Raw genomic sequence first — 25,380 nt, 5'->3', positions numbered from 1 at the left:
AGAAATTGGTTAAGTACAAATCCTCAATTCCAGCTGAAGGATATCGTCACCAACCGCTTGCCTACCGTTAGAACTTGATCAGTTCTGACATCGAATTCCTGGAACTGAGTCAAATTGGCCGACAGTCTGCGTCTTTACCCAGGAGACATCAACTACATCAGACCAAGATGGAAGCAGGGCGATACTCTCACCGGTCACTATTACATACCATCTGAACTTAATTGCTTTTGAAATCCAGTTACCAAGATCCAATGTCGAATTTGCCGACAGTTTGCATCCTTTGCAAGATTACTCCAACTTCATCAGATCAAGATGAAAACAGGACCTGACACCACAAAGAGAATATCAGATATTATATACAGATCCTTGTAATTTGATTGGTGGAACGCGCCCCACGTGACATTCATTACTGCTTCGCGCCGGTGATCGAAAAGACCCATTCGCCCATGGTGAATGGGATTTATTATTCATCAGTTAGGATCATCCTTGTTTCATGGCACGGTAGTGGTGTGCAGATGCATGCTGGTGTGCGCATTGAGTGTAGCACGTATTGTTCACAAGACCAAGTAACTACAGAATTGGTTTCAAACATTTCCTGCAGGGATGGTTTGGAAGAAAAAAATAATATTTCCCACCAATTTTGTATTGAAATAGAAGCTCATTTTAATTGTAAACCAATGACAAGGATCTTTGCCAGTTATATATTGAGTGGCTTTAAATTGTGAAATGGGAGGAATATTATCAGTCGGTAAATTCTGGACTTTTCCATTTCACTCGGCTTCGCCTCGTGAAATAAAGTACATGTACAGATTTTACCTTGCGATAATATTCCTCCACCTCCCTCTGAGCCACTCAATATTTCTATACTGATTAACTCCAAGATTGCATGTCGTAATATCTGAAATGAAATTCAGTGGAACTGTTAAAGCCACTGACAGTGACAGATTAATTAAGGATCTAAAAGTAGGATATTGCAATGATTCATGTTGAACCGTCCTCTGCGATAGCCTGACTTTGACAAGCAGCTTACAAATTGTCTCATTACTTTCAGAGATCTTGACATCTCCAGATTTTTGGCAGCCATTAATTTGGAGTTGACATGCAGCCATTCAATTTTTTGTCCCCAGAAAGACTTTGGAACTTGCTTGTAGAGTTATGGATTAATGGCACTTCCGATGGCCATTTTTTATGGACATGTACTGGAGTCTTTCGCTCTTTACTTGGTTTGTATAGCCTATGCAAATACCGGTAATTGCATCTATTCAATTATCCAATCAAAAGGTGTGTCGATCACTCCAAAATACGTAACCTCAGCACACCAATTCTCCAGACATTTCCACTTAGTTTGCTCTTAACCTGTTGATTAGTCCGCTGTACAGCCCCAAAGTGCCCTGTCTGTTCTCCTAAATACGCATGGGTGAGATTAGTCAGGATTTTTCCTAATTTCAGGAACTTTTGTCATGATTTTCCCAGATTTCAAGATATTTTTGTCCGGATTTGTCGGATTTCAAGATTTTTTGCGAGTGTTTTTCCTGACTTCAGAATTTTTTGTCAGGGTCTTTCCGATTTCAGGATTCTTCAACAATCAGTTTGAAAACTGGAATTCCTCAGGTTTTACCCTAAAGGTGTTTTTACCCAGGAAAGTTTATAAAGAACAAAAATAGAAATGTGTATTTTAAGGAGTGTCTTTAGCCAAATACAAACATATGCCATGTACGTTGCCCTTGGGCCTCTGGTGACCCTCCAACCATCTGCCGTTTACTTCATGGCTTTTCCATTTGTATACCGCCCCAAACTGCCCCAGCACTCTATGGTTTTATAAATTCATCAAGGAGTATACATTCTAAATACAGTGTAATACAATGAGTTTAAAAATCATCTGACTTACCATGGTTAGAGATCCACTGTAGAGGTTTTTCAGCATCGGTATGTGCATGTATGTACATGTACGTTTGTACGTAAGAGATTTAACATTGAAACGGTGTTAAATGCATTACTTCAAATGGTATGGTTTACGTAATAAAAGCAGGGTACCCAGTAGCACACACTCACAGTAATAAGTGTCATGATTTGTCATGCCTGACTGAGTAGTGATCACTGATGACCTTCTCTTGATTATCTATTGACTTCTATGTAAATTAGGACAGTAGTCGATGTGTAAGTGCGCAACGCAGTGCTTTCTATTTTGAAGAATCAAATTTTTAGAACCAATCCTTTCAAAGATGAGTTTTGACGTTGCGTTGCTGGAATTTTTAATGTGCGTACCTCTGCCGTCCATTTTACAACACAAAATGACCGGGAAAGGGTTTTTTTTTTGGCAAAAAAATGAGCATTCCAGACTTACCATTTCATTATGGCATTGCGTTATGGCATGAGTACTGAGTCCACAGGCCTCAATGCAAAGCTGATACAAAAGCAGACAACACACTCATGAATTACTTTATTCTGCTCCTCCTTATTCCAACAGATTCTTCTTCCTGTCCAACGATGAGATGTTGGAGATCCTCTCCGAGACTAAGGACCCTCTCCGCGTCCAGCCTCACCTCAAAAAGTGCTTTGAGGGTATCGCTAAGCTGGAGTTCCTACCCAACCTGGACATTGTGTCCATGTTCAGTAGTGAGGGAGAGAAAGTCAAGATGACTTCGGTCATCTCCACCACCGAGGCTCGAGGGGCCGTAGAGAAATGGCTGCTTCAAGTCCAAGATGTCATGCTGGTCAGTGTGAAGGACGTCATTGAGAAATCACATCAGGTGAGTCAAGTTATCCGTCAGTGTTGTATTCGAGTCCATCACAAGCCCATCACAAGTCCGGGCAAATGTAATTCACAAGTCCTTTTACTACACATAAGTAAACAAGGATGAACAATAATGCCTTTGACACTGTTCATTTGAAAAACTTGGGAGTTGGCTTGAAAATAAAAGACTTGTGATGAATTTGAGGGGACTTGTGATTGACTTGTGATGAACTTGTGAAAAGTTGTCATGGACTGAACCTGATCACTGTTGTCATCAGCATTTTTTTCCCCGTTTATCTCCCTGAAGGGTCAGTTGTATTCCCTACTTCAATGTTGTACCCAGCACGTTGCAAGTAAAACATCAGTACATTTATAGTTTTGCCCTTGTAAAATTGAAGTTACTACTTAATGTTGGTGATTTTTAAAGGTTGAAGAATTTGTGCTGGCATAAATTCACAGATTTGTATTTGTGGAATAAGATCAGCCAGTCATTATTACGATTAAAAAGATCTGCTTTTTGCAGTGTGCAAATTGCTCTATAGTATCAGCAGCTTTTTTCCCAGAGAATCTTAGACATTTCAAATGCACTTTTAAAAGACAACATAGAGAGATCTTTTTGCTGAAACCTGGACTCCAGAATCCTCTCAAATCAACCTCTCCCGTTAGGAACCTTCTAGCAAACTGTTTGTACTAAAACTTTCAAGGGGTGCTACCTAAAGTCATAGTGGTTGGGGTTTACCTGCAAAATCCTCGAAATTCCTCTGGTAGATTTTGGGGGGCACGTGTGGTCTAGCGGTGGAACACAGGATTCGTGATCGAGAGGTTGTGAGTTCAAGCCCCACCGTGGCCATGCGTGTTGTGCCCTTGAGTAAGGCGCTTTACCTCAATTACTCCTCTCAACCCAGGTGTTAAATGGGTACCGGCATTGTTCAATGCTGGGAAGGTAACAGACTCACTGTGGAGGAGGTGTGGCAATCCCCCCACAGCAGTATACGAGTCTGGCCCAATCGCTAATGAACAAAAGATGGGCACTCCGTTCCTGTGAATACAGGTTCGTCCCCTTTACCTTTACCTTTTAGATTTTGATAGAAATCTGGCAGGATTGGGCTACAGAAGAGTTATGAATTAGAAAGTGGTTTTTTATGCAAGCCCTTATGTTTTCTTGTACATGTAATTGTCGTACAGGCTTATGCCATCGAAGCTCGTGAGGACTGGGTCCAGGAATGGCCGGGCCAAGTCGTCCTCTGCGTCTCCCAGATCTACTGGACGGCTGAGGTCCACGAAGCCATCCAAGGTGGGCCCCAAGGACTCAGGGACTATTACGACAAACTTGAGAGTCAGCTGCAGGATATAGTGGCCCTGGTCAGGGGCAAACTGTCCAAGCAGACTCGTATTACCATGGGGGCGCTGGTGACTATTGATGTGCACGCCCGGGATGTGGTCTTGGATATGGCAGAGAAAGGTATCGTATTGACAGTCACAACTTGATTAAGTATGTTTGCGTTGTAAATATTTGATACAGTTGGTCTGTGATATATCTAGAAGTACCCACAACCGGTTTCTACATGCATGACTCTACTTACTGAAAACTTGAAAATTGGCATACATCTATGACTGGTTTTCCAGATTTTCAGAATATGATGTAAACTTTTCGCCTACAAAATTAATAACCTTGTTTTGACGGAATTTGTAATGAAAACTGTTAGAATTTGAACTGATACATAGGCTCCTCAGAGTTCCAATCCAGTCAATGACAAGTTGAATCACAAGTTGTCATAAGTTACTCCCAAATGAAATCACAAGGCAAATTTACTTCATGCATCTGCTGGACAAAAGTAATTCTCATTTCTATGTAATAATGTGTCAAAACTGGCAATATATGAAGTATTTCAAATGCTTTTTATGCCCCGCGGCGAAGCCGAAGGGGCATACTGTTTCCGCCTCGTCCTTCCGTGGGTGGGGGTGTGTGTGTGTGTGTGGGTGGGTGAGCTTGTCTTACATACGCAGTGTGGACTTCCGAACAAAAGACGTCCACATAATGTAGGTAGCAGCAACGAAGTGTGGACTTGCCCACGTCCACACAGTGTTTCCCCATTTCTGGAAAACAGGTTTAGAGGCATTTTTGGGTTAGGTTTATCTGTAGCAGAATGAAGAGAAACACTAAAGGGAATCATTGAAAAAAAATTGGGTTGTAAGAGTTTTCACAGTTTGAGAAAAATGAGTTTTTCCACTGGTGTTCCTTAACTACACGAAAAGAAAGGAAAGTCCACACTAGGTATGTGAAACAAGTCTGGGTGTGTGTGTGTCCGGACAAATCTTGTCAGCGCGATAACTTGAGAAATACTTAACATATGAACTTCAAATTTGGTTTGTGGATTGTTCTTGGTAATCCTAAGAAGCCTATTGAATTTGGGGCCAAAAGGTCAAGGGTCAAGTTCACAGTGGCTAAAACAATAGAAATCATGTTTTTATTCTGAGATATAGGGATTAGGGATTAATTCATATAAAACCTACAGAAGACACTAATGCTGTCAATGAATGTTCCATGTGACCAAGGTACATGTAAGTTGATGTTAAAAGAGTGGTGTTATGTCATGGGAACTGTCACCGTTGCGGGGCATTTGTGTTTGTAAACACACCTGACTTGTTTCCATGTTAAATTTGGCAGGTGTGGAGAATGAGAATGATTTCAACTGGCTTGCCCAGTTGCGCTATTACTGGGAGAATAACACCGTCATGGTGCGCATCACCAACTCACTGGTCAAGTACGCCTATGAATACCTCGGCAATTCTTTCAGGTAACAACAAACATGATTTTTTTTCAGTAGATGTTGTGTCTGTGTGATGTTAACAAATCAATATGCATTATTGCCAATTTAACTTTATTGGATTCAAGCAAGCCAGCCAACATTGGCAAGCTACCTGGATGATTAATAAGAAGTTTTTACTTGTGAGCTTGTGAATTATTTTCTCATAAAGCTCCTAAAATATAATAAGCATAGAGTGCTTAAAACCATAACTTTGAAATGTTTGAGTTTTATTGATTCCAAAACTGCTACCCTGTGGAGACCTGGGTATTATATGTAACAAAAGGATGTAAAGGTCTCCACAAGGATTTCATGAAACGGTGTACTTATCTGTCGCAAATTAAAGTATTTTATGTACATGTAAGAGACATTTGGTCAGAATTTCGACCCAGGAAAGTAAATCTGGTTCAAATAGGAGCGTTTTGAAAATACAGGGTGGTTCAAAAAAGCGGAACCCAAACCACAAAAATTATATTTCATATTTAAAAATATATAGCACCAAAAATAATAATGACAAGAAAGCCATTTTCATAAGCTACGTTTAGATGAAAAAATTACTGAAATTGCATAATATATCCAATTATGTAATAATAATAATAATTTTCAAAATATGCAATTTTACCTCAGGTTGGTCATCACCCCTCTGACTGATCGCTGCTACCGTACCCTAGTAGGTGCCTACCATCTCAACCTAGGAGGAGCCCCTGAAGGTCCAGCAGGCACCGGCAAGACAGAAACCACCAAGGACTTAGCCAAAGCCTTAGCCGTCCAGTGTGTGGTCTTCAACTGCTCGGACGGCTTGGACTACCTAGCCATGGGGAAGTTCTTCAAGGGGTTAGCCTCCTCGGGAGCCTGGGCTTGCTTTGATGAGTTCAACCGTATCGAGTTGGAGGTGTTGTCTGTGGTAGCCCAGCAGATTCTCTGCATCCAGCGTGCCGTCATGACCCATCAGGAGACGTTTCTCTTTGAGGGTACTGAGCTGGTTCTGAGGGATACCTGCTTTGTGGCTATCACGATGAATCCTGGGTACGCCGGACGCTCGGAGCTTCCCGATAATCTCAAGGTTTGTACATTTAACTCCATGCCGTCTATAAATTTAGGGTTCAAAGTGTGACATTTTTCCCTGTCCCTGTTACCTTGGTACTTTGTAATACTTAGCGTCTTTAAGAATGACTTGAAACTTTATTAGATTAGATTAGATTGATTTGTTCAGCCAATGATTAAAAAACAACCAAGGAATTTGTAATGTTGGACTCTCATAAAATGACAGTCCAACATTACAAGTCTTACGTGTCAAGTTCAATTTATGTGATGCTAGTAATGACTGATTTAGCACAGTGCCATGTTCAAGTGTGCGTGTGTGCAGCCGTGGTAGTCAGCTGGGGGTCCACTGTACTAATTTAAGTCCCATTGAAAACAGTGTGAGATCAACAAAGTTCAGGGCCAAATAACATGCAAGCCAACATCACTGGGATTTCTCAAACAAAAATTAAATCATTGTCTTGTCTTTCATCTTTGCATTTCTTTTCAATTTTAGGTAGATTAACCAATTACATTTTTAAAAATATTCACACCCAAACAAAATCACCTCCCGAAAAGTGATAGTTCCCAAGCCTGCATGTAGCCATTTTACAAGTGCCATCCTTCCACTTCACAGGCAAATAGGACCCATTTTTTATCCGTAATTTAATCAGATGGAAGCCCCAAAACCAGGGAGTTGATCCTTGGATATATTCACACAATTCCTCCGTTTTTAAAGCCAAACGGTCTCCGTTTTCAAAACAAATTGTGGTGGAATTTTTAAGCTTATGACTCGCGTAAAAATTCTCACTTGAATTAGTTCAGTGCACCCCTAAACAATATAGAGAAGGTAGCACTTTAAAGACTAAAAGTACAATCATGGCATTAGCTTTTGTAGCTACAGCCACTTCATCAGATGAAGCAGATAATTATAAAGTAGATAATGTTCAACTGTTTGAATATCATTTAATAAAGGCCTGTAAATTACATGTACCTCTTTCCCAGAACAAAAATGAACATGTTGAGCTTGATGGTTAAAAACAAATACAAAAGGCAGACAAATTGAACTAAATATTATATAACAAGTGGGATAGACAAACGTCATGAATTTCTTCGAGGTATCTGTAGTCTAAATACGCGGGGGAAGATATAACTCATACGGTACGCTGTTCCGTTATTGATTCAAATTTTGTAACAGAAGGACACTCTCGCAGTCTTCAGCAGGAATCTGTTGTTCTTGTGCTGGCTGGTAAACCGTGTATAATGTGTAATTTACTCGCGTCGCTGATTCCAATAAATTTTGCCTTATTCACTTCATTCAAGTTGGCCTAGATGGTCGTACCTTAATTGGTTTGAGCAGCAGGGGCCAATTTCATAGAGCTGCTTTTAAGCACAAAATTTGCTTAAGCACAAAAAAATCTTGCTTAATATAATCCGGTTACCGGCCAAAACTCCACTCGATTGTTATGCTAAGTAAACAACAGCTAAATACCAGTCACAAGCAATGTACATCGCATGGAGTTTTGGCGGGTTACACGATTTTACTAAGCAATGTTTTTTCGTGCTTAAGCAAATTTTGTGCTTAAGCAGCTCTATGAAATGACCGTCCCTTTTGATGATTACTACGTGTAGTCCTTTCTCACTTTCTCGCCTAGAATGATGTTGGCGAGCAAACATGTGGAATAAAATATGCGTGATCATCAAACATCAATGAAATTAGATCAGAGTTGCATTTCACCACAGAGATCGAAATACAGGATCTAAAAACGGAATCCTCAAAGCACCCTCGTTTTCACAGCTTTTAAACAAATACATCGCAAATATCATATTTGAAGAGTAGTTTATTAGCTTTTCAACAACCCCAAAAATATTTCCAATCGGGTAAGTATTTATCGAGTTATGGCCAATAAAAAAAAAGTGCCGATTTTTCCTTTTGTCCATACTGTCTTTATCTCCGCTGAAGAGGTTATGTATTCATTGGCGTTGGTTTGTTTGTTGGTTGGTTTGTCTGTTAACAAGATAACTCAAACAGTTATGAACGGATTTGCATGAACAACACTTTTAGGGATGGTCCTTGGTACAAGTACAATTCGATTTGATTTTGGGAGTGATCCTAATCTGGGTCTGGATCCAGGATTTTTTTAAAGGATTCTTCACCATTTATGCGAGTGTTTCTTTTGGGTGAACTGACAATATGGCGGGGAATTGTTTGGCCTTGGCGGCGGTTTGCGCTCTCTGAGTGCTTTCTAGTTAGAATGTAATTGAATTGAGGTAAGGGGAGTTTTGCTTTCTTTAATCTTTTAATCTTTCTTTATTTGGTTACTTTTTATTTTTTTCATTTTTTTTGCAATAATGATCACTTCTCCTTTTCAAAGAAATGGTATAGTCCTGAAAAGGACTGTTTGGTTGAAATTCTTAGATGTTCACTGTGTTGTTCTTCCTTCTACTTGGTATCTTCTGTCAGCGTGGAAAAATTGACCTGTATTGAAGACACAAATCGGCACAATAGACTGCAGGTCCGCTGGGCAATTGCGATGCCTTCCACTTGATAATTAAAAACCTTTAGAAAACAAGTAGGGCGGGAAGTTATTCACTGCTCACCCAGAAAGTATCAGTAAATATGAAGAGGTATTGTAGTTGTCTGGTTATGCATGCTTAACGTGAAATCCGGTCCGTTTGACCCTATTATTAGATTATAGTCGTGTTCCCTAACGTGGCGCACTTCGAAGCTTACCCAACTTTCCTCGTGTAGTGTTGCCAAACCTCTTTGTTGACAAACCTCATATTCATGCAGTGAAATACTGGTACTTGTGCGTTATTAATGCTTGCTATTTAACCTCTGTGAACAATTTCGGTTTCATAAAATTTAATCCGAAATTCAAAAACGGTGGCGTCCGGAAATTGGGCACAAATTGGCGGAGTGTTCCCTAACGTGGCGCACTTGAATAAATCTCGGAAAATTCCAAATTTACATTTAAGAATTTCTGTAAACTTGATAAATTCTGATAAATCATTAGGCCTATTATCTCTACTTACCGTACATGTATATACCCAGCCAGATGTTTGTCAGAAAATTATTTTCTTATTTTTCGGGGGCATTTTCTAAAGGTTCACTTTGCACTTGCAAATAAAATCAGCAAATCATGCCAAAATAATTTTTGCTTCTTACTTTGTAACGGGTAAATAAACTCGCGATTTATGAACGGGAGTGTTTAGAACTTGATGAAATTTCACTTTCTGTGAAATTTCAGTTAAAACTTTTGCTCTAGCTAGGCACTACAGGCGAAAAATCAAAGTGCGCCACGTTAGGGGCCGTGCCACGTTAGGGTACATCAACAATAGATTAGATTGATTTGTTCAGCCAATGATTAAAAAACAACCACAGGAATCTGTAATGTTGGACTCTCATAAAATGAGTAAGGATTAAAAATACAATGCAATTAAAACAGTAAAGATTAGTACAGTAAAAATATGTATACAATTACAATAACTATCATATAAACAATAAAAATATGTATACAATTACAATAACTATCATATAAACAATAAAAATATGTATACAATTACAATAACTATCATATAAATTAACATGTGCCGTTGCTAAAATCCCGCATGGTCGAGGGTATAAAACTATTTCTAAAACTGTTGGTTTTTGCACTTAACGATCTCATCCGTCTTCCTGAAGGCATCATCTGGAAGAACCCATTAGTTGGGTGATGCATATCCTTAACGATAATCTTGACACGCTTCCTCATTCTCTTTTCATAAATTGTCTTCATGTCATCCACTTAACTCCAATTATGTACAACACGTTTTTAGCCACCCAATTCAGTTGATCAATTTTGCCGTTATGAGTGACATTGAACCAGACAACAACAGAGCTGGTCAGGCAGGATTCAATCACACATCTATAACAATTAATGAAAATAGGTCTGCCCACACCAATGGATTTCAGTCTACGTAAACAATACAAACGTTGTGGGGCCTTTTTCAAATTTGTAGATAATTGATTTGACCGAGACAGAGTCTTCATTATGAATGTACCGAGAAAATTTAAAACAATCCACATTTTGTCTGTCAATTCGACCCTTATCTCTACGGACATCAATGATCATTTCTGTAGTTTTGTCAACATTCAAGATAAGATTGTTCGATTCACACCATTTTACAAGAAAAAATACCTAATTAATTGTTATACTTGACGTCGATAACTACATTCATCGCCATTACAAATTAAACCATGGGTGGTATCATCAGCAAATTTTACAATTACGTTAAACGAAACCTCCATTTTGCAATCGTGTGTAAATAAACTGTACAGTAAGGGAGAGAGACCACAGCGGTGTTCCAGTGCTCACAACGATTGGTTTCGAGAAACTAGGACCGATTCTGACAACTTGTCTACGCGTTCCAATAAAATTCTAAAACCCACTTGCATAAGGATTTTCGGTAAATTAAGATCAATCAGCTTCTGATAAAGCTTCAACGGAATTATGGTGTTAAAAGCAGATGAATAATCAATAAATAAATTACTAGCAAATTTTGATGAAGTTGATCTCCCAGCTTCAAGATACTTCAAGACAAATGCAAGCAGTAATTCACAGCGCCTTCAACACATCGATTTGTCCGATAAACAAATTGACATCTTCATCTTCATTTATGTACATGGCAACAGGCCAAACTTGGCCCATGACGCTATGTGGTCGAGATCACACGGCATGGGTCGAGATCACACGGCATGGGTCGAGATCACACGGCATGGGTCGAGATCACATGGCAGTTAAGATTTTGTGAAGTTCATCACTAAACGTTCAAAACACTTTGCAATCTGTGACTTCAAAGCCACAGGCCCAGTTATATCCATTCAGGGAACTGATCAGTTTCTTTTTTGGCACTGGAATGATGATCGAGTCCTTGAAAAACATAACCAGCTAAAACGGCATGCTGTTGCTTGTTACTCATTCTCAGCCGAGTTTTGCTTCAATTTGCTGGGCAATATTTTCTGCTCTGCAGCGCCTTGATTATTGTTTGACATTTCTTAAGTCAAACCCTACTAAGTCTTGTTTCTACTCTCCCCAGGTGCTGTTCCGCACAGTGGCTATGATGGTACCAGACTACGCCATGATCGGTGAGATCATGTTATACTCTTATGGCTTCGTAGATGCTCGTAACCTCTCTGTCAAGATTGTCACTACGTATCGTCTCTGCTCGGAGCAGCTGTCGTCCCAGTTTCACTACGATTACGGGATGCGTGCTGTCAAGGCTGTGCTGGCTGCTGCTGGTAACTTGAAACTCAAGTTCCCTGACGAGAGTGAAGACATTCTGGTTAGTAGTTGGAATTATTATGATTTAAATGATTTTTTTTTTTGCCAAAGTAAACCAACTTGTTGTTCGTGCAATGTTGTTGTCAATATTATTTTTGCTATAGAGTTAAGGACTCTATAGCAAAAATAATATTGACTACAACACTAGGCACTGTGGCCTAGAATCCTCAACATACATGTAGCTGAAGAAAGAAGACCAACAAATTTTCAGTTGTAGAAAATGGGAGGAAAACCTTGGCCTAGATATTTTAGGTAAAACCCAATCTCTAAGGAATCTCTAAGGTCAGCTCAAAAAAATTAATTAACATCGTATCAATGTCATTTGCCTACATTTAAGTTTAGTCGTGTAGGTACAATGTATGTACAAAAGTTCAAAATTCAAATTTCTTCCCAAGCATTGTCCTGAAAAATCAGCTTTATTTTGCAGTAGAGCTCTCAATACAGGAAGCTAAATACTGGTAGGAACAAAAATAGACTTCTTGAGATTAAGAATTGTTAACATTGTTAATCCCATTTCAGGAAAAATTGGTGTGGTTAATTATGTGAGGAACTAGTCCATACATGTATCTGCAAATAATTTTTTTTTTTCATTTTCATCCTTTTCATCTCCAGTTGCTACGTTCCATCATCGATGTCAACCTTCCCAAGTTCTTATCCCACGACATCCCCTTATTTGAAGGCATCATCTCCGATCTCTTCCCCGGCGTGGTCCTCCCTAAGGCTGACTATCAGGTCTTCATGAATGCCGTGGAGGAGGTGTGTGCCAAGAGAAACCTGCAGTGCGTGGACGCCTTCAGGGAGAAGCTCATACAGACATATGAGATGATGATCGTCAGACACGGGTGAGCAAGGCTATCATTTTAACCTCAGTAGACCTTTCTCAGGGTACGCCATCTTGAAAATCAAAGCAAGGCATATAACTTAAACAAACATGGTGGTGTAAATAGTGTGTGCGATGAACAAGTGACTCTCACAAAGTAACAGCAGATTGACAATCTCATAAATGGATAGCTCAAAAGTCCCCGAAACATCAATCAACATTCTAGGTAGGTGGCGTCTCATTGTATTTTGAAGTTGGATCTTATAAATATAAAGCAAAAAAACAAAACAAAAGGGGGGGGGGGAACAAGCTTTGCATTACAAAATTTAGTCAAAATGATGTTTGCAATGATACAATGTCAAAAAATATTTAGGATTTGTAATGAGCGAAGATGTACATGTATTTTCTACTAAGTTTGTTGATTAACATTCTTGTGTTCCTCTTGTCTAGTTTCATGTTGGTAGGTGAGCCGTTTGCAGGCAAGACAGAGGTTCTCCACGTCTTAGCTGACGCCTTGACCCTCCTGAATGAGAAGGGTCTGAATGAGGAAGAGAAAGCCTTGTATCGTACCGTCAACCCTAAGGCTATCACTATGGGTCAGCTCTTTGGACAGTTTGATCCTGTCTCACATGAGGTAACGATGGAGCTACTTGAGCTAGCATTAATACAACCAGAAATAGTTCTTCTTTCAAAATCCCTATAGGGTTAGGGTTGGGGTTAGGGTTAGGGTTAGGGTTATAAGGGACCAGTGATATAGTGCCTTGATGCTGGGCCTTGGCCTTAAGGCTGCCTTAAGGCTGGATTTTAGGGCCTTGGCCTTGGCCTCGAGGCTTGAGGGCAAAAGCCTTGGCCTTGGCCTTGGCCTTGAGGGATCAGTGCCTTGCAATTTTCAGTCAAGGCTCTTCAAGGCCCATAGATTTTTGCATTTTCCAGATAAATCCGTTTGAAATTTTGCTGTTACCATTTTAATCGTGTTACCATGGAGGAGGGAGACACTCTATAGATTTTTGTGTTGGGCACACTTCCACTTTTATAGCATCATATTGTGTTACCATTGTAGTAGATTTGCTGCAACAATATTCTGTACACTTGTGGGGCTAATGAGATAATCACTTAAATTGTATACTTATGGAATAGATCTGATTGGTTGTATATGTCTCCCTGATAAGTGCTAAAGATTTGCATGTACATGTATCTGTTTTAGATAATGCTAATATTTCTGACCATGTTGGCCCAGCAAATAAAAATTTCCCAAATCAGTTTCTTGGATCCCCCTTTTGTTACACTCGGGAGAATTGTGCGTCAATATATCGTTATTTTGTTTTAGTTAAACCATATTCATGAAGACCTGAACTTATACTTTAATAGATACAATGCAGTCATAAAACATTGTATGCGAGCATGTTGATTGCAATTAAAGACAAGTTGTTCTTCTTAATGAGCGATTCGTGATGATGTGTCATGTGACTATAATTAGTTCTATATTAGTGGTCATTTTATAAAACAGGGCCTTGGCCTTGGCCTTAGCCTTGAGGGTTAAGCCTTGGCCTTGGCCTCGAGGCTTGAGGGTCAAAGCCTTGGCCTTGGCCTTGGCATTGAGGGTCAAAGCCTTGGCCTTGGCCTTGGCCTTGAGGGTCAAAGCCTTTGCTCCAACACTGTAAGGGACAATTCACATGACAGCGTCTGTGGCTGACAGCTCTGACTCGCTATGTCTTCATTAAAATGTATCTAGAAATGGGATTTCCCAGACACGTTCTACATTTTTAGAAAGTTGGACAGTAGGGCTAGATTTTCCGCATCAAGCCTCTGAAGAAGGCCTTGCTCAGGCTGAAATATCAGGTCACATTTATTATTTGGAAACCCCTATATCATTAACATTTGCTGAGTAAAGTGAGAAATAGCTGCGTTAGTCTTTCGTAAAGAGCAACTAAAATAAGTGGAGATTACATATGTTCCAAAACTGATTAAGGAAAGTGCATTATCTTTGAAGCACTGATTTCTGTTTTGTGTTTCAAATTGAAATTATTTTTTCTCCAAGAAACAACGATTAGTGTTAACCATAAAGTTGACTTTGAGCCACACAATGTGAATTTGGTCGGACAGACTTAAATCAACATTCATATTTTTCTCTTGGAACTGAAAGTATGAAAATTAAAAAAAAACGACGTTACTTTGTAATTTCTGAATACGTTACATCCCACTATGCCAAAAAGACAATATTCATGTAGCATTATGGTCTATCTGCAAAATGTATTAATTGCTTTTTGACGTTAACGTTTCTTATGCACATTTTTTTCTTTACTTCAGTGGACGGATGGAGTGGTAGCCAACACTTTCCGTGAGTTTGCCTCCACCGACACCCCCGACCGTAAGTGGGTGATCTTTGACGGCCCTATCGACACTCTATGGATTGAGAGTATGAATACTGTACTAGATGACAACAAGAAACTATGTCTGATGAGTGGGGAGATTATACAGATGTCCAACTGCATGAGTCTCATCTTTGAGTGCATGGATTTGTCCCAGGCATCGGTGAGTAAATTCTTCTCTGACTGACTGAGTCACTGATTGAGTCACTGACTGAGTGGCTGACCGACTGACCAATTTACTGGCTCACTCCCCGACTGACAGCGTCACTGAGATTTAATAATGTCCTAAAATGAGACTTTCCACATCAAACTGGACTAAGCAAGCATAGTCTTGTTTAAACAGTTTGCACCAGGATTATTTTTGCCGAAAATGTCGATTTTCGTAAAAAGGCAAAAAATAGCAGCCAACTTCTGATATACAGTCAAACGCCACAAATACTGATTCGCAAGAGTCATTTCAACAGTACTTACACGGTATTTCTTGCCGAAACCTCATAATTTTCAATACTCCGGGGTGTGCAACGAAGCGTAAATTTGTAGAACAATAGGCCGTGCACAGCGGCCAATTCAAGATCAACACACGGTCCGCCTCCACAGACTTCACGGACTTTGACTGTGTGTACAAAAGGCACGAGGGATTAGCATGTTTAGACGTCACCCGGAGGCGAGTCGAGGCAATCTTGACGTCTTAACCCGTCAGCTGTGCCTGTGTATAAAAACAGCCAGTGCGTGTTAACACGGCTTCCGAAGCAAACTGCCTGAATTCTTTCTGGTATTACAAAATCAAGGGTTCCTCAAAAGTGTACAAGCTCTGTAACTTAGAAATCTGAAGACAGGTGGAGAAAAGTTAATTTTGTTAGAGGGAGGAATGCTAAACAGTATACTCCAGGGAAAACCCACTGAATCAGGCAGGCCGTAAAAACCAATTCACTTTTTACGGCTTTCCTTTTTCGTGATTTTTCTCTCTTCTTATTTTCCCCCGGTTTCCAGCCTGCCACTGTCAGTCGCTGTGGTATGATCTACCTGGAGCCGTCTAACCTTGGCTGGCGACCCGTCTTCCGATCATGGCTCAACGATCTCCCGGAGACTCTGAAGAAGGAGGAGCCTTTGTTCATCGCGCTTTTTGATTGGCTACTGGAGCCGTCCATTGACTTTGTGCATCGGCACACAAAGGTAGGAACGCATTCTCCAAACAAGCATCAACTGTAGAATTAAGTGCTTTAACAGAAGATCAAACTTTTGCATTGCATTAAGAATTACATTCTATACAGAAAACAAACAGAAAATATTTAATAACTCATATTTATAAAGATATTGGTAAAGATTTGCTCCCAAAACTAGGTCTGTATGGTAAACACGTCACTGTTGGGCTATTGAGCTGTAGCCTGCCAACTTCCCCAAAAATGTTGTCTTAAATGGTACTTCAGGACATTTTTCACGCACTCTTGCTTTGATTTTGGGAAACCTGTAGAGAAAATGGTGAAAACATCCCCAAATTTCTAAAAATGTAAAAAAAAAAAATTTATCTGAATTTTTTGGCGTCCCTGTGGATTTTTCAGTATTCCAGTGCTTTGATCCAGCAACACACGAAACCTTTAATAGCAAAAGATTTTGGTTATATTTACGTTTGAGAGATTTAGTTGAGAGTTAAGTGTATAAAAAAGGTAAAAAGTAAACTGTGTGACGAGTCAATGTTGCCCATCATTTTCTGGGCCCGTCAATGTGGCCCATCCGGTTTCAGTAGCATGAAACAACTGAGAATATTTCTATTCCTTCTGGATGGGATGCTAGTCCATCGCTGGTTACCCCCCAGCTAATGCAGGTACCCATTTTGTACTCCTTCGTGGAGAGAGGCAAGTGGAGGTGAAGTGGCTTGCCCAAGGACACAACATATGGCCAGCAGCAGGATTCGAACCCCTGACCCTCTGATCATGAGTCACAAACCCTAACCACTAAGACACACTCCCCGCTATAGTTTAGTGTATGCTATTTTTTCAGTGACTCTATATGTAAACTTTTTGTCACGCTGTTCTTTGAAGTAATACCTTTAAATCTTTGTGATAAATAAAAGCTCTCTGAAACATTCCTCATCTCCCTCCCTCTGTTTTGCCTGACAGGAATATGTCCCCACCACCACTAACAACTTTGCCAGATCATTGATGTACTTTGTCAACATGTTCTTGGCCGACAACATGAAACCAGAGACTGACCTCAAGCATCTTAGACCCTGGATTATCGTAAGTTTCTCTTGTCTAATACAGATATATTTTGCACTCTGTGAGAAAAAATTCAAATCAAACTACACAACGTGTCATGAATTTAACATTTGAATTAAAACCATAAAAAATGGAGATTGCAGCACAAAGGTTTGAAATTTACAAAATGTAGTTACAAAGACTGATTTCTTCAAGCTGTACTTCAAAATAAAAAAAACTTTCACTCATATTTCACTTTTTATGTGGAAGCCTAAATAAATGGTTGCATTTCACACACCTGCAAGCAAGCCTTGTAAAGCTGGTCCCAGAGTGCGCATAATTATATTTAATTGATTCAAAATGGCTATTCACTGGAAGTCTTTTCATGCATCTGGCATGCTGGTCGACACAATGGCCAGATTTAGCTCCCTTCATTTTCCTTACGGGGTAATCCCATTTCAAACTTACGGGCCAAGGTGTAACTTAAGCAAGTCTAATTCACAAGTGACAGTCAGTGATATAATTGAGAATTAATAGACATTAAAGTATAAGTTAGAATTATGAAATTTTCCCAAATCTTTACAAAAAATGAGAAGGAAATTACAAACTAGAACTTGCATTGAATTGCCAACTGCTGATTTTTTTAGCAATCTGTCTTCTGAGTGCATCATCTCTAGTTTTTTTCGTCTTCTTCTTTTTTTTTTTTGGCTACAGTCCACAGTATTCTTCTCCCTGGTGTGGTCCGTGGGTGCCGTGGTGGATACCGACGGTAGGGCCAAGTTTGATGAATTCCTGCGAGACATCCTGTCAGGAAAGAACGAGGAACACCCTTACCCTGGTGAAGTTGGCAACAAACTGGACGTACCATTTCCCACCGAGGGGCTGGTCTATGACTACATGTATGATGTGAGTCAAGGAATAAGGAACTTTTTGGGGGCTGGGGGAGGGAGGGAGGTGGAAAAGGGGAGGCGAGAAGTGTAAAACAAGTGATCAACAATAATGTTATCCCATTAGTCACTGTAGCCCCAGAAACCGCCGTGCCTACTACCCCTTGTAGTGCCTGTAATTGCCCGAGCACTCTGTAGTATTATGGATGCATCAGTGAATACATAATATATACAATGTATTAGAGTTGCTAATGGTTTAAACATAAATGATATTATATTTACTGGAGTCTGGTGTTATTTGCTTTGGGCCAAATTTCATTATTTCCTCGAGCCGCTAAGCACAGAAATTATTTGCTTAGCAAGGATAGGTTACCAGCCAAACTGTCGTGCAATGTATTCAACGTGGCACTGGTTCTCATCTAACTCATGTTTTGCTCATGAATTAGCTCAGCAAAATTTTCTGCTGAATAATTCCACAAATAGAAGTCAGGTTTTGACTACTTGCTTTTGCTTTTGATGTTGACAGATTGTGCTAACGTTAGGAACTCGGTCTTCCCTCTAGACTGATACATTAGGCCCCACCCACTGAATGTTTTGACCAAGCACCTGATCACAGTCGTAATTAGTGTCCAACATTCGTGCACAGTATGCGTTATACAATGTACGTGTGTGGCTGACATGCATTGCTGCATTGGATGGGGTCTAATGGATTAGTCTTTGATCATTTTTATATTGTGTTCCTTTTTATCTTTAGTTCAAAGCTCGAGGCAAGTGGATCCATTGGAATGACACAATCAAAGGCTCCAGTATCAGTGAAGGACGCAAAGTGCAGGAGATTATCGTTCCTACCATGGACACAGCACGCTATACGTACCTCATGGATATTGCCATTAGACACAAGAGGTAAGTACATGTACAGAAGAGCAAAAAACTCCAACTTCAGTTGCCTCATAGAGGCTGACATCACAGGCCATATATCTCAAGCTTTGGATTGTTGGCTTGCAAGGTTTGAGGAGATTGAAAGTCTATGTTTTTTGTCTGTTTTGTTTTTCATTGCAGAGCCATCATGTTTGTAGGACCCACCGGCACAGGCAAAAGTGTGTACGTCAAGGATAAACTGATGAATAATCTCTCTAAGGAGGAGTTCCTACCGCTCTTCATTAACTTCTCGGCCCAGACCAGCGCCGGCCAGACACAGGTATTAGCATTGCGTGTGAATGATAAGAGGAGCTGGTTTGTGTACTTACATTTGATTGATCCACATGTAAGAGTAAGAATAAAAGCACATAATGGTTTTTTTGTAAAGTAGCTACAACCAGATCATACAGAATGCTTTGAATCGTGAAATATTTGAATCATATGTCAAAAATTATTTTAGATCAGTTCACACGCTATTTTTAGGTTTTCTACTTAAGGCCAAACAAAAAAAATATTCGGTCTCTGGTCAGACCAAAGTTCCGGAATTGACTCGGCCACGCGGCTTTTTTTTTTTTTTTTTTTTTTTTTTTCTTCAAGCTCGGATTGTACAGACAAGGTGGGTACTATTTTGCTTTTTTGGTGTCCTCATGTACATTGGTGTCCTCCATAATTTGCCTTGGTGCTTTTGATCATTTGCCTTGGTGCAATTTCCCATTCCTTGGTGCTCTTTGGTAAAAAAATTGAGGAGGTGCAGAAATAGAGGGCGCTGTTGGAGCTACCGTGGAACATTTTTGAAGAAAAAAAAGATCGACGCGCATGATTAAAATCGACATGCGCGCTGACCAGAGACCGACTTTTTTTTTTTTTTGGCCTAATCAAAGTCCTTTAACAATTTTCCAGGGAGTTAATCCTTGAAAATCTGTACTTTTAATGGGCATTACCCCCGTTACAGTTGGACTCTACCATCCTTAATCCTGCAAATTCCCCCAAATCCATGGATGGATTTTGAAGGGCCAGGAAGGGTTTGGATGTATGTAGCTGTTTTTACCCGTTTTCAGGAAATTTCAAATGACACTGAGGGTGATTTAGTGTGATATAGGAAAGCCATATCGTCTCTTCCTTGATTATTGACATCTTTGGTCTTTCCATGCCAGGATATCATCATGTCCAAGCTTGACAAGCGACGTAAGGGAGTCTTCGGTCCTCCCATGGGTAAACGCTCCGTCATCTTTGTGGATGATCTCAACATGCCAGCTAGAGAAGTGTATGGCGCCCAGCCTCCCATTGAACTCCTCAGACAGTTCTTTGATCATGGAAACTGGTAAGTGGGAACGTTGGGTACAAGACTTTGGCTTTTGCTATGAATGCAAATTTGAGACGACTTATGTTGTGGCAAGAACTTGCGCTGCAAATTCACAAAAGTTGAACTCATTTGAACTCTGGTAATAATGTTTTGTGTCAAATTTGATTCGGATTTGCATTTTTGTGAATGGTGAACTGGCCTAAAGAGTGCGAATTGGGAAAAAGAGGACACGATCTCAGTTCTACTATAAAGTGGCTTTTCCGTTTTTGAGTGTTTGTGTTTTGTATGTGTGGGTTCATTAATTGCTCAGTCTGTCTGAGCAGTTTTTTTTAATATTGGATTGACTTGAAACTTAACACAAACATCGACCCTGATTTGCATACTTCTGTGATGTCATGACTACATCATCAGGATCAGCATAACAAGCCATTTTAGGATTTTTTTAACCAAATTTATTTATTTCCTAATGATGAACCAAATCAGCTTTTGGTAGACCATAGCTCAAGAATTTTTTTTTGTCATGAGAGCTAAGTCACTTGGCCATTTCATCTGAGCTACTGAAAGTTCAGGGTTAGGCGAATTCAAAATGCAAAATGCTTGATCAAAGCAGTTATTCCCATGAGACTCGTATCTGACAAGTCGTCTTTACTTCTGACCCATAGGTACGACAAGAAAGACACCACCAAGATTGTCTTGACTGACGTTCAGTTCCTGACGGCCATGGGTCCCCCTGGCGGAGGTCGGAACCCAGTCACCTCAAGGTTCTTACGTCACTTCAACATCATCGGTATCACTCCCTTCAATGATGAAACCATGCAGCGTATCTTTAGCACTATTGTCAGCTACTATCTCAGGGTGAGTTTTCAATCTCAGAGGGTTTTTTTTCCTTCAGATTTTTTTTTTTTCATGCTGCTCAAAGAGCAGATTAGGAGCCAATTTTATCAGCTCCTAAACATGAAACTTTGCTTAGAACAGAAAATATTTTCTAAGCAAAACAGCTTACCAGCCTGTAATTAGTATTTGAATTTTGTTTGAGCAATAACATTTGTTCAGCAATATTTTCTGGTCAACTCCATGATGTTGGTCTAGGTGTCTGTTTTTGACTGAAGTGTTTTTTTTTCATGCGTTGATAACTTTTGCTGTTGTTTGATCATAACTGAAGGGCCCTAAGTCATTAAACGTTACGGCTTTGGAAAAATATAAAGATAGATAGAAAGAGAACCAACTATAGTGGACAAATTGGCTTTTTACAAAAAGAATTGTACCTAAAACATGTAAATCTTAAGAGTCGCTATCAAGTCAGCATAAATCATTTCAAGTCAATTTCACCATTCACAGAAAAGCCCAGACTGAAGTTAATTTACGGCTTTACATATTAACAGTGACAAAGGCGTTCTTTTTATTGTTCAGTCTCTGTTACTTGTGATCTGATTTTGTAATCAGACTTGTTATCGATTTGATTAAAAAAAATTGTTAAAACTCTTCCACCTTTTTGTTGTTGATGCTTCAGGCCAACGATTTTGGCCCCGACTACTTCACCGGTGGCAACCAGGTAGTAGCCGGCACCATGGAGGTCTACAAGCAAGCCATGGCCAACCTCCTGCCCACCCCGGCCAAGTCTCACTACACCTTCAACCTGCGAGACTTTGCCCGCGTCATCATGGGCGTCCTGCTGATCAAGAAGCAAGCCGTGGAGAACAAGAGGTCCTTCACTAGGCTCTGGGTGCATGAGGTCTTCAGGGTCTTCTATGATCGGCTGGTGGAGGATAACGATAGACTGTGGCTCTTCAAGTAAGTCCCCTTTTTGTTTTAGAACTGTGCACAGTAGCATTGCAAAAACAGTGAGCAACTAATGGATGAACACTTTAAAATTGATGATTCAAGAGTCTAAAAGTTTCAAGATACAAATGTATTTGTTACGCAAAAATAAGTAAAATATTAATTGGAATCGATAACACTCATGGAATTTTACAAATGTAAAAGCCATAAAATCAACAAAATCCACAATTTCCAATAATACCATCTAATATAGTCCTGCGGATAAGTGACAAAATATCGATGAATTGTGCACTTTTGCATAAAAGCGTGAAACTTGGCACAGATGTTCATGTTCATGCCAGAAAATGTTTTAGATGTGGAGCCATCGCAAATTCACCCAATATAATTAGTGTCTTCAAAAATACTTTTCAAACGTCAATTTTCGTTCCAATGTTCTAATCTCAGAATTACTGGAAAACATTTTATAGCTCTGCGAATCTTTTGGTACTGAGCTGATATTGTGGCCATAAACCCATTAGCATTTGTATTACATTGTATTACCATGTATTTGTTTCCTAATGATTTTTAAAACCATACAGAGTTGTGGCAGTTTGACTAATTACAAAAACTAATGCATTTCTCAGAATGATAAGTTTGCTTTTATTTAAGATGTTTTTTTTTATATTTTGGTAATCATTATTATCTAAAACCACTGTATCTTTTTTTTTGGTCTTGCATCACAGCATTACAAAGACTCTGGTCAAGGACGTATTCAAGGACAGTTTTGATACCGTCTTTGAGCACCTAGCCAAGGACGGCCGTGCCGTCTGTGAAGACGACATGCGTAGTCTCATGTTTGGTGATTACATGAACGTAGACGCGGAGCCTGAGGATAAGATCTATGAGGAAGTCAAGTCTGTCGAGGAGTTTAACCAGGTGGTGGAGACGGGATTGGAGGAATACAATAATACTCACAAGACAGGGATGAATCTTGTCATATTTAGGTAAGGTAATCTTTTATCATTTCATCTTGATGGAGCATATTACTTACACTCTTGTGTATAATCGGTAAAAATGCACGGAAATCCGTTCATGCAAACCAGAGATCTAACGGATTATAAAAGGCTATGGGTTTTTCCCCCAATGGGATGGGATTTACACAGTTAACTTAATTTACATCAGGGTGAAAAGGCACATGACAATCTGATGCATTGATATCACTAACTGTGTAAATCCCATTGGAATGGGTGAAAAACCCATTGCCTTTTATAATCTGTTAGATCTCTGGTTTGCATGAATGGATTTCCATGGCATTTTCACTGATTATACACAAGAGTATAATTAATATGCTCCGTCAAGATGAAATACTCATATTGAGTAGTTTTTGAGAAATTAAAGGATATCTGCTTGCACAACTTTTTTGGGACGCCCTGTTCACCCTGTGCTGCCCAAAGGCTTGTAAGACATTACTATGATATTAATATGTCTTAAAATTCCTTTAAATTTCTTGAATTGTTTGTGATTGCTTATAGATATGTCTTGGAGCATTTGTCTCGCATCAGTCGTGTCTTGAAGCAGCCTGGAGGTAACGCCATGTTAGTCGGTGTGGGTGGAAGCGGACGTCAGTCCCTGACTAGACTGGCCACCAGTATGGCAGGCTTTCATCTCTTCCAGCCGGAGATCTCTAAGAGCTACGGCAAGAATGAGTGGCGAGAGGATCTTAAGGTTAGACAAAATATTTACGCTTACTCTTTCTACTTATTTATAACCAAACCTTAATGTTCCCAAATTCTTCAAAAATATACCAGGGGGCTTTGGGGACGTTTTTGGCGCCCAGCATTTATGACTTTGTGGACTGATGATGGATGGGCAATTTGACACCACTTTCAGATGGAGCATGTGCGTAAAATTACAAATGTTTGATGCGTTGTACTGAAAACTCTATTTCAGTACAACACAATCCCGCAAGCTCGGTGGTCGAGTGGTAAGACATGTGCACTAGAAAGCAGGAGGTCATGGGTTCGAGTCCCACCCGAGTGATTTTGTCCAACTTTCACTCGGGAGGTAACACACTGAGTATACAGTGTTCAAACGTCGGTGAAGGGCAAACCTAATATTGATTTACATCAACCCGATGAAATTCATCTTATGAATAGAAACACTTTTGTCTATCATCAAGCATATGTAGAAAACTACACACATTCATGGACAGTTGAGTAGAATGACCATTAGTGCTTTGTCACATTGAGTTCAAATTTTTGTTATGCACGGAGCATGAATGCCTTTATTAGTTTACCAAATTTCATAAATTTTGGTTGTGAATTGCATTTTTGAGATCCCTTCTGAGATCCACAGTTGTAATATCCATGCCCCATCCCCCCCCAAGAAATAAACTACAAAAACAGCTCTTTTAGGGCTAAGTATAAAGAATGTGCCACTGATTTTCTGTAGATTAGTGAATTTCAAAGGTTTTAAAAAAAGATTTGATGATACGGTTGGAGTAAGGGATAAGTCAAACAAAGGTTTTAAAAAAAGATTTGACGATATGGTTGGAGTAAGGGATAAGTCAAACATGTAACATGAGGCCAGTTTTATTTGCTTACAATCATTGTTATTGCATGGGAACCCATTAGGCATGTTTCCACTAACAAACAGTGGCATTGGCTTAGCATCTTCATGACATTATCCCGTTACTTTGTAGACTCTTCTCAAGAATGCCGGAGCCTTTGGTAAGACCACGGTCTTCCTGATCACAGACACACAGATCAAGGAGGAGTCCTTCCTTGAAGACATTGACAATCTCTTGAACACTGGAGAAGTGCCCAACCTGTACGCTGTGGATGAGAAACAAGAAATCATGGAGGTGAGGACAGGAAATTGAGATTTGATAGTGATAGTTTCCATACTTTTGACCCGTGCTCAATTTAATGGAATTGGAAGTTTTTTAACTTGGCAAAGAGAAGCTGCAAATCAGTAATAAGTAATATACATCACAATTGCTATCTGGACAGTATTTTTGCTTAGCATAAATTCTTATGCTTACAAAATCCAATACCTAGCAGCTCTGAAATTGAATGCACGAATCCTACTAAACCAAACGATGCGTAAAATACTCAGGACCTGTGGAAAGAATACAGAAATAGACTTGATACTATATTTTCCTCTTGGCACACATTTTACGTGTGCAACACCGAAGCAGAAGTGGATTAGTTGTTTTCTTGTATTGTATTGTATTCTCATTTCTT

At 39.7% G+C, this 25,380-nt stretch overlaps 1 protein-coding gene across 4 annotated transcripts in view; it reads left to right on the top strand.

Annotated features, from left to right (window-relative positions):
* The window catches only part of LOC119731731 (dynein heavy chain 12, axonemal-like), a 75,952-nt gene that overhangs the window by 26,124 nt on the left and 24,448 nt on the right, over positions 1–25,380 (top strand). For all 4 annotated transcript variants that reach the window (XM_038204960.1, XM_038204962.1, XM_038204961.1 and 1 more), the window contains 19 exons: positions 2,468–2,750; positions 3,920–4,196; positions 5,403–5,532; positions 6,169–6,604; positions 11,641–11,886; positions 12,498–12,727; positions 13,156–13,339; positions 15,013–15,237; positions 16,065–16,247; positions 17,192–17,311; positions 17,984–18,175; positions 18,911–19,059; positions 19,216–19,354; positions 20,229–20,395; positions 21,040–21,232; positions 21,888–22,168; positions 22,879–23,139; positions 23,668–23,860; positions 24,837–24,998. In XM_038204960.1, the coding sequence (XP_038060888.1) occupies positions 2,468–2,750; positions 3,920–4,196; positions 5,403–5,532; positions 6,169–6,604; positions 11,641–11,886; positions 12,498–12,727; positions 13,156–13,339; positions 15,013–15,237; positions 16,065–16,247; positions 17,192–17,311; positions 17,984–18,175; positions 18,911–19,059; positions 19,216–19,354; positions 20,229–20,395; positions 21,040–21,232; positions 21,888–22,168; positions 22,879–23,139; positions 23,668–23,860; positions 24,837–24,998 (4,051 nt within the window). The remainder of the gene's footprint in view (positions 1–2,467; positions 2,751–3,919; positions 4,197–5,402; positions 5,533–6,168; positions 6,605–11,640; positions 11,887–12,497; positions 12,728–13,155; positions 13,340–15,012; positions 15,238–16,064; positions 16,248–17,191; positions 17,312–17,983; positions 18,176–18,910; positions 19,060–19,215; positions 19,355–20,228; positions 20,396–21,039; positions 21,233–21,887; positions 22,169–22,878; positions 23,140–23,667; positions 23,861–24,836; positions 24,999–25,380) is intronic.

The sequence above is a fragment of the Patiria miniata genome, unplaced genomic scaffold (genome assembly GCF_015706575.1).
Source record: "Patiria miniata isolate m_02_andy unplaced genomic scaffold, ASM1570657v1 HiC_scaffold_24, whole genome shotgun sequence".
Taxonomy (NCBI): Eukaryota; Metazoa; Echinodermata; class Asteroidea; order Valvatida; family Asterinidae; genus Patiria; species Patiria miniata.
The sequence above is the reverse complement of the archived record's forward strand: the minus strand, read 5'-3'. Positions and strand labels throughout refer to the sequence as shown.